At 36.3% G+C, this 13,800-nt stretch overlaps 1 protein-coding gene across 3 annotated transcripts in view; it reads left to right on the top strand.

The window, feature by feature from the left end:
* The window catches only part of ppp2r2d (protein phosphatase 2, regulatory subunit B, delta), a 56,885-nt gene that overhangs the window by 19,203 nt on the left and 23,882 nt on the right, over positions 1–13,800 (top strand). The window contains exons 3-5 of one of the 3 annotated variants that reach the window (XM_073027555.1): positions 1,177–1,344; positions 6,751–6,956; positions 11,559–11,656. In XM_073027555.1, coding sequence (XP_072883656.1) covers positions 6,866–6,956; positions 11,559–11,656 — 189 coding nt within the window. In that variant the 5' untranslated portion in view covers positions 1,177–1,344; positions 6,751–6,865. Of the gene's footprint in view, positions 1–1,176; positions 1,345–6,750; positions 6,957–11,558; positions 11,657–13,800 lie in introns of those variants that run through there. The other 2 variants (XM_073027557.1, XM_073027556.1) reach the window with 2 other exon arrangements.

Here is a 13,800-nt window from a genome sequence, read left to right as displayed (position 1 = left end):
GGCAAAATTGTAATCAATGTAAATAAAGCATTAAATTATTAAAGGTGATGCAAAGGATCAAAAATATCTAAAATATATTTTTATTTTGTTAATTCTGAAATTATTCATTTCTGATATAAAAAGGTTAGAACTGAGTACTTGCTCAGTGATAAAGTTGGAAGATTTGGGTGTTCAGAGAGACTAGGATAGATTTGATTTTGGTATTTGGTCTAACTACATCAACAAAGTGACTGATATACATCGTAGAGATGATTATTTACTGTATATCTATAGTACAGTGGTTCAAGTAGCTGGAATTTGTGCTAAAGCTGTAGAGAGTCCTTGTTTGATTGACCACATCAGGAGTACACTGTACTGTACAGTTCTGGAGACATACATTAGGAAGGATAAATTAAGGAATACATCAGATCATACCTGGACTCTTAAGATTAAATGAAAAGGAAAAGTTACACCAGGTATAAATGTGATCCCATTTGGATTAAAGTTTTCAAGGTGTTAAATGTAAACATAAAATCACAAGAAGGAGAAATGATGATTGAGAAGTTTTTAGTACTAAAATAAGAGGGGCTTTTCAGGAGTGAATTTCAGAGCTTGCTGATGGCAGAGATTGAAATGGGGATTGTTATTAAGCCAGTAATTAAATTTAAATCATAGAATTTTTCTCAACCAGAATTATTTGATAACTGAGGCAAAGGGCCAAGAGAACTAGACCACTGATCAACCACGATCTCACTGAAAGGCAGAGCAGACTTCAGCTAAAAAGCAGTTCCTGTGCCTGTCTTACTATGGTGTTTCTGTTTGAGTTAGAAGATAAGAAAGAATGCAAGTTACAAACATATTTCAAAAAATAATGACTAAAAATAAGATCTGAGTGTAATACATGTTAACATAAAGTTTTTTTGATTTACCTTTTTTATGCCTTTATAAAGAATTACTTTCCAATCATCATAGAAACCATTAAACATTTTTCAATTTTTTTTGTTTCTCCAATAATAGTTTGTTTCCATTTCAGCCGGTTACTCTTTTGTGCAGAATTTAATTGTGTTAATGTTAGTTGCTCCATTAATGTTTCACGTACATGCATTTTAATTTAATATATGTTGTAATAATTCTGTCCTGTGACAGTGGTCACAGGTTGTCTTGGGCCTTCACCGCAGTTTTTGATTTTTACTGCAGCCCCGCTGAAGTCTCAGATCTTCCCTTCCTCGAAGAGTATCCCTGCTCAGATGCCCTCAATACTCCCCAAGTGGTTGCTGAAGTCTTAACCATTTTGGAAGAAGAAAAACAGAAATTCAGAGAATAAAATTGACAGATTTTCATGATCTTAAGCAAGTTTTGTAAATGGTAGGTAATTAGTATTACAAATACTTGTGAGGCTTATACATTTCAGTATAAATAAGAAGTCTAATATTGCTAGTCCCATAATTGTTTTGCTTCAATAAATTTTAAATATCAGAGTAGTTGGTGAACTTTATTCAGAATAACTTGATATCAGAAATCACATTCAAGAACCACCTAAGATTGGTGCCATAGATCTGTATCTTTAGAATATCACACATTCTTGTCAGAAACATAACGTTTTCTAATGCCTATTATGCCAGAAATTACAGTGGCACCAATAGAAATATTTATAATAAAACCTATGTAAACGTTGTGCTTTTACACTTGAGGTACCTGAATCACTCAAGATTTAGTGTAAGAAAGTTTTATTCCTTACTCTTTTTAAAATTCCCAATACTGAAAACAAAGCTTTTAGGCATAGTTTTGTAGATTGTATGTGCCATATCTGCTTAGAAATTGGATTTAATCTATTTTTGGTGTTCCAAGGAGCCTTTAACTCCAACACCAAATTCATCACAGAAGCAATTGAAATGTTTTCATTTGGAGGGATTAAAAGTGATTGCTTTGGTTTATACCTTTTCAAGAAGCATTAAGACTTAACTTGAATATTTACATTAGAGCAGTACAGTAGCATAGTGCTTTACAATACCAGCAACCTGGGTTCAATTCCCATCTCTGCCTGTAAAGAGTTTGCACGTTCTCCCCATGACAACATGAGCTTCCTCCCACAGTCCAAAGACCTACTGGTTGATAGGTTAATTGGTCATTGTAAATTTTCCCATGATTAGGCTAGAGTTAAATTGGGGGACTGCGGAATGCAGCTGAAAGGGCTGGAAAGGCCTATTCCGCACTATATCTCAATAAAATAAATAAATACATTTAGCAGTAGTAGCTTGAGCATACACCTACTGTCTAATTTAGCTTACACCATAGATCTTTGCAGCAACCACAAAGACTGTATGTAGGTGGAAAAGTGGGTGCAGTAGAATTTGGTGGATAAACATTCTTTTTCTCCTAAAGACATTAAGACAAGCCAGTGATTGACCTAATTAAGCTTCATTTCATTGAAGTTTGTTAGTAAACATTTTTAGCTATATGTAATTTATTGGTGAACAACATATTAAAACAATTGTAGATTATAGTTAGTTTTTTTGTTTCAGTGAAAATGCATTTTTACTCAGTCCCATTTTCATCTGAATCAATTTTAAGACTTCTTTCTATTCATGAATCTTCAGAAATTGAAGATGTATTTTGAAGTAGTTAAAGAAAAATGTGTGAATAGAGATTAATTCAGCAAACTTGCTAATAACTATTAAAATAGTTTCATTTTCTAAGTGGCATATTCTTGGTATGAGGGAAGTGTTCATTTTCACTTCCTTCCTTTTCACTTTCTAATATTGAATAGAATGTAAAGTGCATCTTATTGAGTCCAGCATTACTTAAAAGATAACTCTAGGAACAAAAAAATGATAGGATCTGAAAATGCACTTGTACTGTGTGTGATTGCTTTTGTTTTTACATTGGTTTAGATATCCAGCATTTGCACCATTTGCTTTTTTATATTTTATATTTTTACCTGCATATTTCATATCTCTTCATGACAGAGCAGGCCATTTAGTCTATAGTCCTTGTGGTTCTCAGAGCACTCCTATCAACTAGTAGCCTATTCTCTCTCATATGTCCATTAACTTCTCTCTTCCCCCTTGATTCTCCCACTGGCCACTGATACTCGAGGTAATTTGCAGTGATCAGTTAACCTAAGAATCAGCACATCTTTGGGACATGGAAAGAAACCAGAGCACCAGAGGAAATCTATGAGATCACAAGTACAATGTGCGGATAAAGCTAAACAGTAGTGACAGTGGCAGAATTGAACCTGGGTCATTGTGATATGTCTTCTGTCAAAAATTCCTCAAAGGATCTTAGAAATCATCCCATGTAGCAGTATTTTACACCATGGTGTCTAACAGTTTAAGAATTAAGTTTGCACCATAGATAGTGACGAAGCAAATTTCTGGTCCAAAGCTCCATGCCAGAATGAAAGTGGAAACATCAGTCTTTGTCTTTGCTTTCATTTTACCTTCATTATTCCCATACCAGCCTCTCTGTTGGAGTGTATTTCCTTCAATTTTTCCTATAATTTACAATTTTCCTACAATTTTTCGAATTCCCTGCTGATGTCTTACTAGGTTTTGTTCTCAGTTATTATTTAAGGCACCTCCTAGCAATTTTACTTAATATACATTATTCTGAAGTTTTCAGTATTAAAATCTTTTTAAACTCATGCAACCCAGTTACTTCATCCTCATTGCATTCCTAATCACTCACAGAAATCTTTACCAACTATAGCTGGCTCATTCATATTGGATCTACCTAGTATGTGGTATAGACAATATAACAGGTGCAGCATTTTACTTTTAGTGTTTGTTCAAAAAAGGTTTCTTTCAATTCATATGTAAGATTTATGGAAAAATATGTCAGTTTTAAGATTTCTGTCAATACTAAGATAACGTGAATCATTAGTGTTGGTGATTCAAAATCATTTTCCCAAAGCAGGTATGTCGCTGGTTAGTTGGGAACAAGTTAGCTTCAGTAATCTAATCTACTGCTCCAGGTGCAGACACTAATGACCCTTTGATGTTCCAGCATCACAGTGTATGTTGCCTGCATTTATTGAGATTACTTCCTCGTGATTAACATGACTATCAAACAAATTAAATCTGTATTTTTATTTTTGAAAAAAATAGAAGCCTGAGGGAAGTGACGTGAGTAAACACAGCTGCTTCTGCCCAAAATAAATGACCCTTATGGCAAAGTTACAATTCAAAGCTAGACCCTTAAAGAAGGGTTGAAAAAGAGGTTTAGGAAAAGTATTCCAGAGTTTGGAACTTTGGTAATCATTAGAAGAGTAACTGAAATGCTCAAAAGAACAGGACTGAAGATGTCTAGATGTAGAACTTAGAACATAAACTTCATCTTCCTACACTGTTCCAATATCCCTTGATTCCTGTCTGAGAGCTGATGATTAGATTTGGGAAGGAGGAGAGTATGGCAGCGTTGAAAACAAAAGCTCAGAAAATATAAATCAATGATATAACTAAAATACAGTCGGCCCTCCTTATCCGCGAATTCCGCATGCGCGGATTCAACCAACCGCAGATCGGGAAAACCCAGAAGTTCTCTCTCCTGCACTCATTGTTTGAGCATGTACAGACTATTTTTACTTGTCATTATTCCCTAAACAATACAGTATAACAACTATTTACATAGCATTTACATTGTATCAGGTATTATAAGTAATCTAGAAATGACTTAACCCGGGGACTGCCTGTACTTTTATGAATGAGTTCCACTCCTGAGTCCGTCTTTAAGTGGGATTTGAAGTCGGAACAGGTACATCCGGTATTATTTAGCGTCAGTTAGTCAAACGTTTTTCTTAGTATATAGTCCATATTTTACCTTTCTATGCATATAAAACACTTAAGAAACATACGTATTTCAATAATTCATTCACTGCGTTGCTTAGTAATAATTGTAGCTTTCATCGGGGCAGGGCCTTTCACATGCTCCATTAAAATTGTTCCGATCGTTGACCGACTTTAGCCTAACAGTTTTCCAGTGACCGATGGCATTTCACTTCTTTCCGATCGCTTTATTACTTCCACCTTATTTTCAATCATGATCGTGATTATTTTCGTGAACAGAAACACTGCAGATTCAGAGCTGCACCACCGGGGTCCTAATGTCCACTGCATTGAGACAGGTTAAATGAGGGACTTGAGCATCCGTGTTTTTTGGTATCCGTGGGGGGGGGGGGGGGTCTCGGAACCAATACCCCGCGGATAAAGAGGGCCGACTGTAAATTAATATATAACTCAGCTAGAAACCACTGGAAGTCAACAAACCGTTGTTAAGCCAGAGTGACTTCTGTTCATTGAGCCATAAAAATTGATGAATGGCGAGAAGAAAGGTGGTAATGATGGACTAGATCAAGCATTGTTTAGTATAACAAGTATGATATAATATGGAAGACCAATCAAGAGTTCTTTAGGTTAGTGAAGTCTAGAACAAACATGTGAATAAGGGTAACAGCAGATTAATTGAGGTATTTAAAATCTCAGAAATGAAAGGAAGTGCTCTTGATGACAACATAGATATACAGATGTGGTCACAGTTAATGTGGAGTCAAAAATAATGCCAATTATTTATTGTTTGGTACAGGTAATGCAGGTATCAATAGCAGAGTGGCTTCAGGAACAGGAGGGAGGCTTGTAGCAGTGAGAGTTAACACTAGCTTTGGTCTTATGAAAATTTAGATGGATGAGTTTTCTTAAGTACCTAGTGTTGGGCTGAGCTTAAATACCTTGAATGGGGTCGATAGAGGCATTAGTAAGGTAGGTTTTCATGTGGAAACTAATGTGATCTCATATGATGAAATTGAAGGTGATCATTAACATGAGAGATAAAAGAGTTCCAGGATAGGTCCTGGGCAGACATGAAACTATGGAAGCTTTTTAGTTTTTCTGTCCTTGCTTAATTTTATATATTCACTGCTGAGTACCATATAATGCATTTTCTTTTTTTTAAACATATCTGCAGTATTGAACATGCTTAGATCAATTCATTCACTTAAAGAGAAAATACATGGTATTCCTAAAAAGGCACCAGAAATATTTATGTAGGAACATGAGAGTAACCATTACTGGTGATGTGCTATTAATAGCTAAGAATTAGAATTAAAATGTTGTTTTGTATTGTGGATGTAAATTTTGCAGATTTAAATTGTAAATACAGCTATAAACACTACTAAAAATCTTACAAACGGTAAGATTCAGATAATTTAACATTTGTTCACTTGTAAAATGAACTTGTCAAGTCATTGTAGTTGGCTGTGGGATAATTTAATGAGCATGTGACTTCAGCTGTTTGAGATTTCCTCAACGAACATGCTGCAGTATCTCAGAAAGATGAAAATGGATAATGCTTAGTTTCACTTGAGTGGCTGCTTTATTGATTGTAACAGTAGAGTCCACACTGTCATGCTGCTGGGTTGAACTGTAAAAGCAGTGTTTCATTGTAAATCGTTAGCTTACCAGAAGCAAAGATTTTTTATGTTTTCAGATTATTAACAAATTGCTATGAGCTACTAGTAATTTACTCAATACAGAATTTTGTTTTGCTTCAAAAGAGAATCAAAAACAGTATGTTATGGTGACAGTTGCATTGATTTTTCTATTTTAAATTGTTGGCAATGAACTGGACAGCTCTGTTCAGTGCAATGGCCCCTGTCTTAGCAGCATCTTGGGAATAGCGTATGGGGCCTGCACTGTAATGCTGTAAATGCCGAGTCCACCCTTTTCATGCCTGTTCTTTCTGATCTAAAACATTTACCTGTTCTATGCAATGCAGGCATCTAGAAAATCTATAACAAAAGAAAATCTTATTAGAGACGAGGGTATTCACCCATTTGGACTGTGGAGGTGTCAAATGAGGAAGTTAAAGCTGCATTTGCATACTGCAGAAGATGAAATGCTTTCCTTGCAATTTCTCTCAAGTGTTTAAGACTTCTACCTCTGGTACTAATTCACTGATGTCAACATCATCCTTTGATCAAGGTACGGAATATAACCAAAGGATTCCAAACTGTATTCTAGGATTTTAAATATTCAGAATTTTCTGTTAAGATTTTTTGTTGCTGACCTTCATTCCCATGGGTTCTGCAGTAAACTGTTTTTCTGCATTCATGTTTTAAAGTAGTTGCACCTTAAAGGGAAATTTTGCAGAAAATCTCATTCATATGAATTTTTAAAACCAACCTCCTAATAGATTCTCCTTTCTATGTTCAAAATCTTTAAGGATTTCAGTTGCATGGTTGCTTTTTTTAAGCATGAAATAGTAGAATGCCAAAAAGGTGTTGTCATTTGTAAATCTTCTTTTAATCTTGCACCAATTTCTTTACTAATGCATGAAATTTTCTTTTGTAATACTGGTATATACTATACACAAATTAACTAGTTTTTTAGCATGACAAAATATTTATACTTATTCTTCTATGTGCAGTGACTCAATTAATTGTCTTGCAAGTTTGGTGGTTTATTCCACTTGCTGAAAGCTACAGTTTTTCACCTTGTTTCCATCAATTGTCACTATAATACCCTTTCCAGGAATGCATATTATGAGTAGGTAACAATATCATTTGGAGATTAGAAATGCAGCAGCAATATATCTGTGAAGAAAATAGTGTGGTCACACCTTTGCAATGCCAATTATACTGTTTAGGGTTTGAAATGTATTATTGCCATATTGAAAATGTGTACAAGTGACTTCCATTTGTTTGTTGAAAGTTTGTTAAAAGTGTCCAAAGGAGTTGAAAAGACATCTAGAAAAATATTTTTAAAATAGCGGGTCTCTCTACAGAGTGTCTTAATGCTCCTTAATATGTTTCTTAAAATTACATCAAAGTCACGGTGTTGAAGTACACAGATTCTACTTGACTGCAAAGTTCTGAACAAGTTTATTAAACATTGTTAACTTTCACATTTATAGGGATGCTCGGTGCTGAAGAAAGCTGAATATTTTGGCAAAAGCAGCAATAGTAAAATGCAGCTGAGCAAGTCATTGAGTGCATTGAGTATAGGACATGGATTATTCACAGAATTCTACCACACCTAAGCTAGTTTTGCTCCTCGGGAGAGCTGAAGGCTGCACATGGATGTTTCATGCCAATGGGTTAATGTATCTGGGATTTATCACTTATTGAATGTCATCTTGCATTGCAGTTTTATTAAAAATTCAAATGTCTGAAATACTATCCATTGATGCTGCCTAACCAGCTGATCAGTTCTGGCAATATCCATTATCCAGTGTTCACCAGGATTTAACTTTTGTGTCAGCATGCATAAGATTTGCTTTTAGCAGTCGGTTACTCATAATATTATTAAAACTTACTTAACTTTCAGTTAAGTACCTATGTTACACTTTAAAACAACCAGGAGTAGTTTTTTAAGAAAAAACAGGAATCTATATGGTGATGGTGGCACCATTGAATGTCAGGGTATGTGGTTAGAGTCTCACTTATCTGAGATGGTTATTTGGGACTTTTGTTGTGAGACTATTATTTGCCATTTAACAACTAATAGTTCGGCACTGTCTGTATCTTGAATCTTACATGGCAGCTTTGTTTGCTAAAAGTTGTGAATAAAATTAACAAAATCTCCACTTCTGACCTTGTAAGAGTTAAGTTTATTAATGTAGGGTGACACACAAAATGCTGGAGGAACTCAGTAGGTCAAGTTCGAGGTATGGAGAGAAGTAAATAGTTGCCAATTTGTGAGGAGACCCTTCATCAAGACTTGTGCCTTATTGATCAGGTTTGGAAGGAGGCCACTGCATAGCACATTGCACTGAGGAGCTTATGCAGTGATACTTTGGAGCTGGAATAATTTATAGAAACATAGAAAACCTACAGCACAATACATGCCCTACGGCCCATAAAGTTGTGCCGAACATGCCCCTACCTTAGAAATTATTAGGCTTACCCATAGCCCTCTATTTTTCTAAGCTCCATGTACCATCTCCAATAGCCACAAATGTGATATTTTTGTGCAAGGTATTACTTCAAAATATTGGAGTGTTCTCCCTTTGTCGCCTGTTTGTTTCAGTTTTACCTAGACAATTTGATGCCACACTTGTTCAAGGGCAGCCTTTCTCACCTCATTTTTGGAACTCAGTTCTTTGGTGCATAGTTGGTCCAAGATTGTTATCATTTGGAGCAAGGCTGCCCTAATCGTGGTAACATTGTGTAGGTTACTGGTGAATAAGTATTACTCTGTAGCACTCTCAACGTCAATTTCATCACTTTTATTGTTGAGTGTGGATTGATGAGTAACAATTAGGCAGATAGGATTTGTCCTGCTTTTTTTTTATGAATGGGACTTACCTAGGCTATTTTCAGTGTTGGGTAGATTTCATTATTGTAGTTATTAGAACACCTGACTTGAGATGCAGCTAGTTTTAAACCAAGTTTTTAATATTACAGCCAGGGTGTTCCCTGATGTCAGCTTTAGCTGTATCCAGTACTTTCAGCTGTTTCTTGATATCATATGGAGTGAATAAAGCCTGCTGTATGATGGTGGAGATCTTTGGAGGAAGCAGAAATAGAAAAAGGATTTAAGCAGAGATGGTTCACCTATTTGACATTTCTGGCTGAAACAGAAGCTTCAGCTTTTACTCTGCGCTCACACATTGGGACCCTCCATTGTTGACTCCTTCTCTTGTGGTACTGCAGAGCTTCAATCTGATCCGTTAGATGTGAGTTTGCTCAGATCCCTCTGTCGCATGCGGTTTGGCACATATGTAGCCTGTACTGCAGCTTCAGTAGGGTGACAGCTCATCTGTTTTAGGTTTGTTTGGTGTAGCTCCTGATGCGCCTTTCCACACTCGTTAGGTTTAACGTTAGAGAGGAGAGATTTAATAGGGACATGAAGGACAACTTTTTCATCTAAAGGGTGGCCTGTATGTGGTCTCCAGAGGAAATGGTTGGGGTGGGTCTGTTAATAACAGTTAAGAGACACTTGAACATGTACATAACTAGGAAAGATATAGAAGGATATGGGCCAAATGTAGGCACATGGGACTAGTTTAGATGAGCATCTTGGTTGGCATGCACCAAAGCACCAAAGGGCTGAAGGGTCTGTGTCCATGCTGTATGACTGATCAAATCGTCCCTGTTTCCTGATGGAGAAATCCAGAGTCTCTTCACAATTGCTAATTACTCTAGGCTTCAGGGCAGTCCAAATGCTACAGTTTCTACTGGTTTGGAGTCAGCAAATTACATGTGAGGTGAAAGCTAAGAAAAGCTTGCTTAAGAGTCATAGAAAAATGCAGCGCAGAAACCGGCCCTTCAACCCATCTAGTCCATGCTGGAGCCATTTAAACGGTCTACTGCCATCAGCCTGCACTGGGACCAGAGCCCTCCATACCCCTACCATCCATGTACCTATCAAACCTGTTCTTAAACGTTGAAATCTGGCTCACGTGTACCACTTGCACTAGTAGCTGGTTTCACACTCTCACTTCTCTCAGACTGAAGAAGTTTCCCTTCATGTTCCCCTTAAACTTGGTACCTTTCATCCTTAACCAATGACCTCTAGTAATAATTTTAAATTCAAAGTATAGTCATTGCAGCCTAGGGTGCAATGCAATTATTTCAGCATTTAATTCAGTCCCTAAACAAATTTAATCATTCTCAGAATTGAAAAAAACATGTCACTTTTAGGGTGTGTGGTTAAGTTTACTGTGGATGGAGAGATGGGGTAACATTGCTGCTGATGTTAATGGGGTGTTGTGGTCCAAAAAAATCAAGATTTTATTACTTTACTCTAAACTCCCAGAATGTAGTACCAACTGCAATTTATTATAAGATGACTATTTGATTTTTTCAAAGATATTTTCAATATTTTGAGATCATTTATGGTTAAGATTGCTAGAAATAAAATATATTTTTGGTCTGAACCTAGACAATTATGTCAGTGTTGTTTTACGTTATTTGTAATTCCTTTGGAAGGCTTCACATATTGATAAATGAATGGCCAGTAGTTCATCTGAGTCCAGAAATAATTCAACACATAAAGCTGATTTCAAGATTTTGCACAAAGCTATTTCTCTCTCTCTCTGTTTTGCTTTAACTGCATAAATAGGAATTTATTTGGAACTGTGTTTCCAGGACTGTATTAGAAAATTTACAGTAGAGAGGCAAACTGTGCTGAGCGCTGCTGGCAGCTGGTCACTTGTAAATTCTAACAGATGGGAACTGAGAAGAATTGTTCATTTGGGATGCACCTATATTATTTTGCATAAGACAGAAGGACCATTTTTCTTGTGCATCCTTTTATATTGGTTTATATTTCTATTTATTGACTGTTCATTTTTAACTAACTCTGATGGTTTGGTCCAGAAGTAAAGTCAGATCATTAGATTTTATAGTAAAGGTGAATATAGTAGTCAATCTGAACAAAATAAGATCAGTTATCTTGATATTTTCGATCAGCTTGATGGATAAATATGTTTTTCAAAGCTGAAATGTCTCTGCTGGAGCATCATTACTTTTATTGGAATCTATTCATTTGATATGTTAGTGATCAAAATCACAAGAATAAACTTACAGACTGAAGAAGATATTTTCAGTGCTAATTATTTTTTATTTTCTGCCTTTACAGCGGATATAATTTCAACTGTTGAATTTAACTACTCTGGAGACCTACTAGCAACTGGGGATAAAGGTGGCAGAGTTGTTATATTTCAACGGGAGCAAGAGGTAGGTAATGAATTTGAATACAGCGGCATACAAAATTTAATCTTCCTCCACTATTGCTAAGTATTTATCTCAATAATTCCATGCATACAAGAACAAGACATGGCAGAAAAAATGGTAATGCTATCATTAGACATTTCTATTGTGCAGTAGAAATGCTCTTGCTAGACTAGTTTAATGTTTTTCTTAACTAAGTTAGTGTACCATCCAAGCCCTGACTTAACCACATTTGAAAACTGAATATCTGTTCGTTCATCTTTGCGGTTACTTTGAGTAATATATTTGACTGTTCCTGTGCCTGTTTTGATTACCTTATAAATTTGCATGTTTAACCCTTTTCTGTTAATTTTCTTAACAGTAACCCTTTTCATGTAGGTTGCTTTATATCTCATTGACCTGTATTTTATTGATCCTGACTTTAAATAAATCTTCCTGGAAAGATCTCACAATTTGAGTGACAATCCCTTGCATTCAGCAAAAATGATATCAGCAAGCTGAGGGCAGTTGTGTGGAAGAATTCTCAGTCAGAAAAACAGAGAGTAAAAGTTAGAATTTATAACAAATATTATAATCATTTTACTGAATGCAAAATAAAGGTCTGAGGTAAAGGTCAAAGGTGAATATAAAATTGAAAAATAGCTAATATCACTGCAGTATAATTCTTAAAATATTCTTAATGTTTTATGTTAAATGTTTCATATCTTCGAGATTTTGTCTGTTTACTAATTTTTGACAAATACATTAAGTTTGCAAAACAATGCACTAGGTAGAAGGGAAATTCTGCATTTCTCATTTGATTCCATATGTGAGCTTTCAGGAGCTGTTTCAGTTATCATAACAAAAGTGAATGTTGATAGTTTTGCCACCATTACATCTAGTCAGGTAGTTTTGCTGGTATAAATTCTATTTAAAATTGCATTAAAGGATCTTGAGGCTGGTAAGATATTTCTGTGATTAAAGCCTAAATGGGAATTAGGAATACAGTGGATTTCAGTAAAATGCGACACATCGGGACCAGTACATTTTGGCCCAATTAAGTGACTGCCCCGATTAGCTGAAATTTCATGGAAACCATTAAACAGGTATAAAAAAGACAAACAACCATTTAACTGAGTTCCAATTTATGTATTTAAATGAAATACAGGGCACATTAGACACTGCCAATATTACTGGTGGTTGTCTGTTGTATCTGACGATGACAGGAGAGCTGTGCAGGAGAATTTTTAAAGTGGAAAAACTGTTGCACTGGAGCAGTTCCACTCTCCCGACCTCAGGTCCAGGTCCTTTGGAGTGAGTAGATGTCACAACTGGGGTCTTCCCTGTTTCCATTGGATGACCATGACTACTTGTATGCCTCATCATGCCCTGTGCTCTCCACTTAATGCTGCAGAACTGCCATCCTGACCGTTGGATCTCACTGTAGATTTCATTGGCCCAATCCACCAGAGGTGACTTTGCATGCTAGGACAGGCGTGTCCCTAACTCACCAGGATATGAGACCTGCTGGCTACCCTCACCTGGTTTAGCCAGCCTGTCAAAGCAGTGCATTGGGGTGTGGCCACTGTCACGTGCAAACAGCTACTTAAGTCACAGGTGAGAGCTAAGTGTCTAATGGGGAACAAAAGTAACATTCAAGATTATTGTTGACACCTTCAATTTCAAAGTTCCTAACTTGTTGCAGTAATAAAATCACTTAACTTTCACGGTTGTTTTTCCTGGTTGATTCTAATATTTCCAAGTCTGAATGCTTGAAACTGTGATGAACAAAACAGTACTGAATTGTCTTGCTGTTTATTTCTCGCCAACTATCAGTGACAAAAATCACTTTTTTTTTAACACACACACACACAACTGACACTATTTAAAAACGGTCACTCTGAACATAGCAGAGCCATAGTAGCATAGTGGTTAGGGCGTTCTGGAGTTTGGTATTCAATTCCAGTGCTGTTCTGTGAGGAGTCTAAACGTTCTTCCTGGGGAATGTGTGGGTTTTCCCTGGGAGCTCCAGTTTTCTTCCTCAGTCCAAAGACGTACAGGGTGGGTTAATTGGTCATTGTAAATTGTTCCTTGATTAGGGCAGGATTAATCAGGGTTGTGGGGTTGCTAGGGTGGTGTGGTTTGAAGGGCCAGAAGGACCTGCTCTGTAG

This window comes from Hemitrygon akajei, chromosome 23, assembly GCF_048418815.1.
Source record: "Hemitrygon akajei chromosome 23, sHemAka1.3, whole genome shotgun sequence".
Classification (NCBI taxonomy): Eukaryota; Metazoa; Chordata; class Chondrichthyes; order Myliobatiformes; family Dasyatidae; genus Hemitrygon; species Hemitrygon akajei.
The sequence above is the reverse complement of the archived record's forward strand: the minus strand, read 5'-3'. Positions and strand labels throughout refer to the sequence as shown.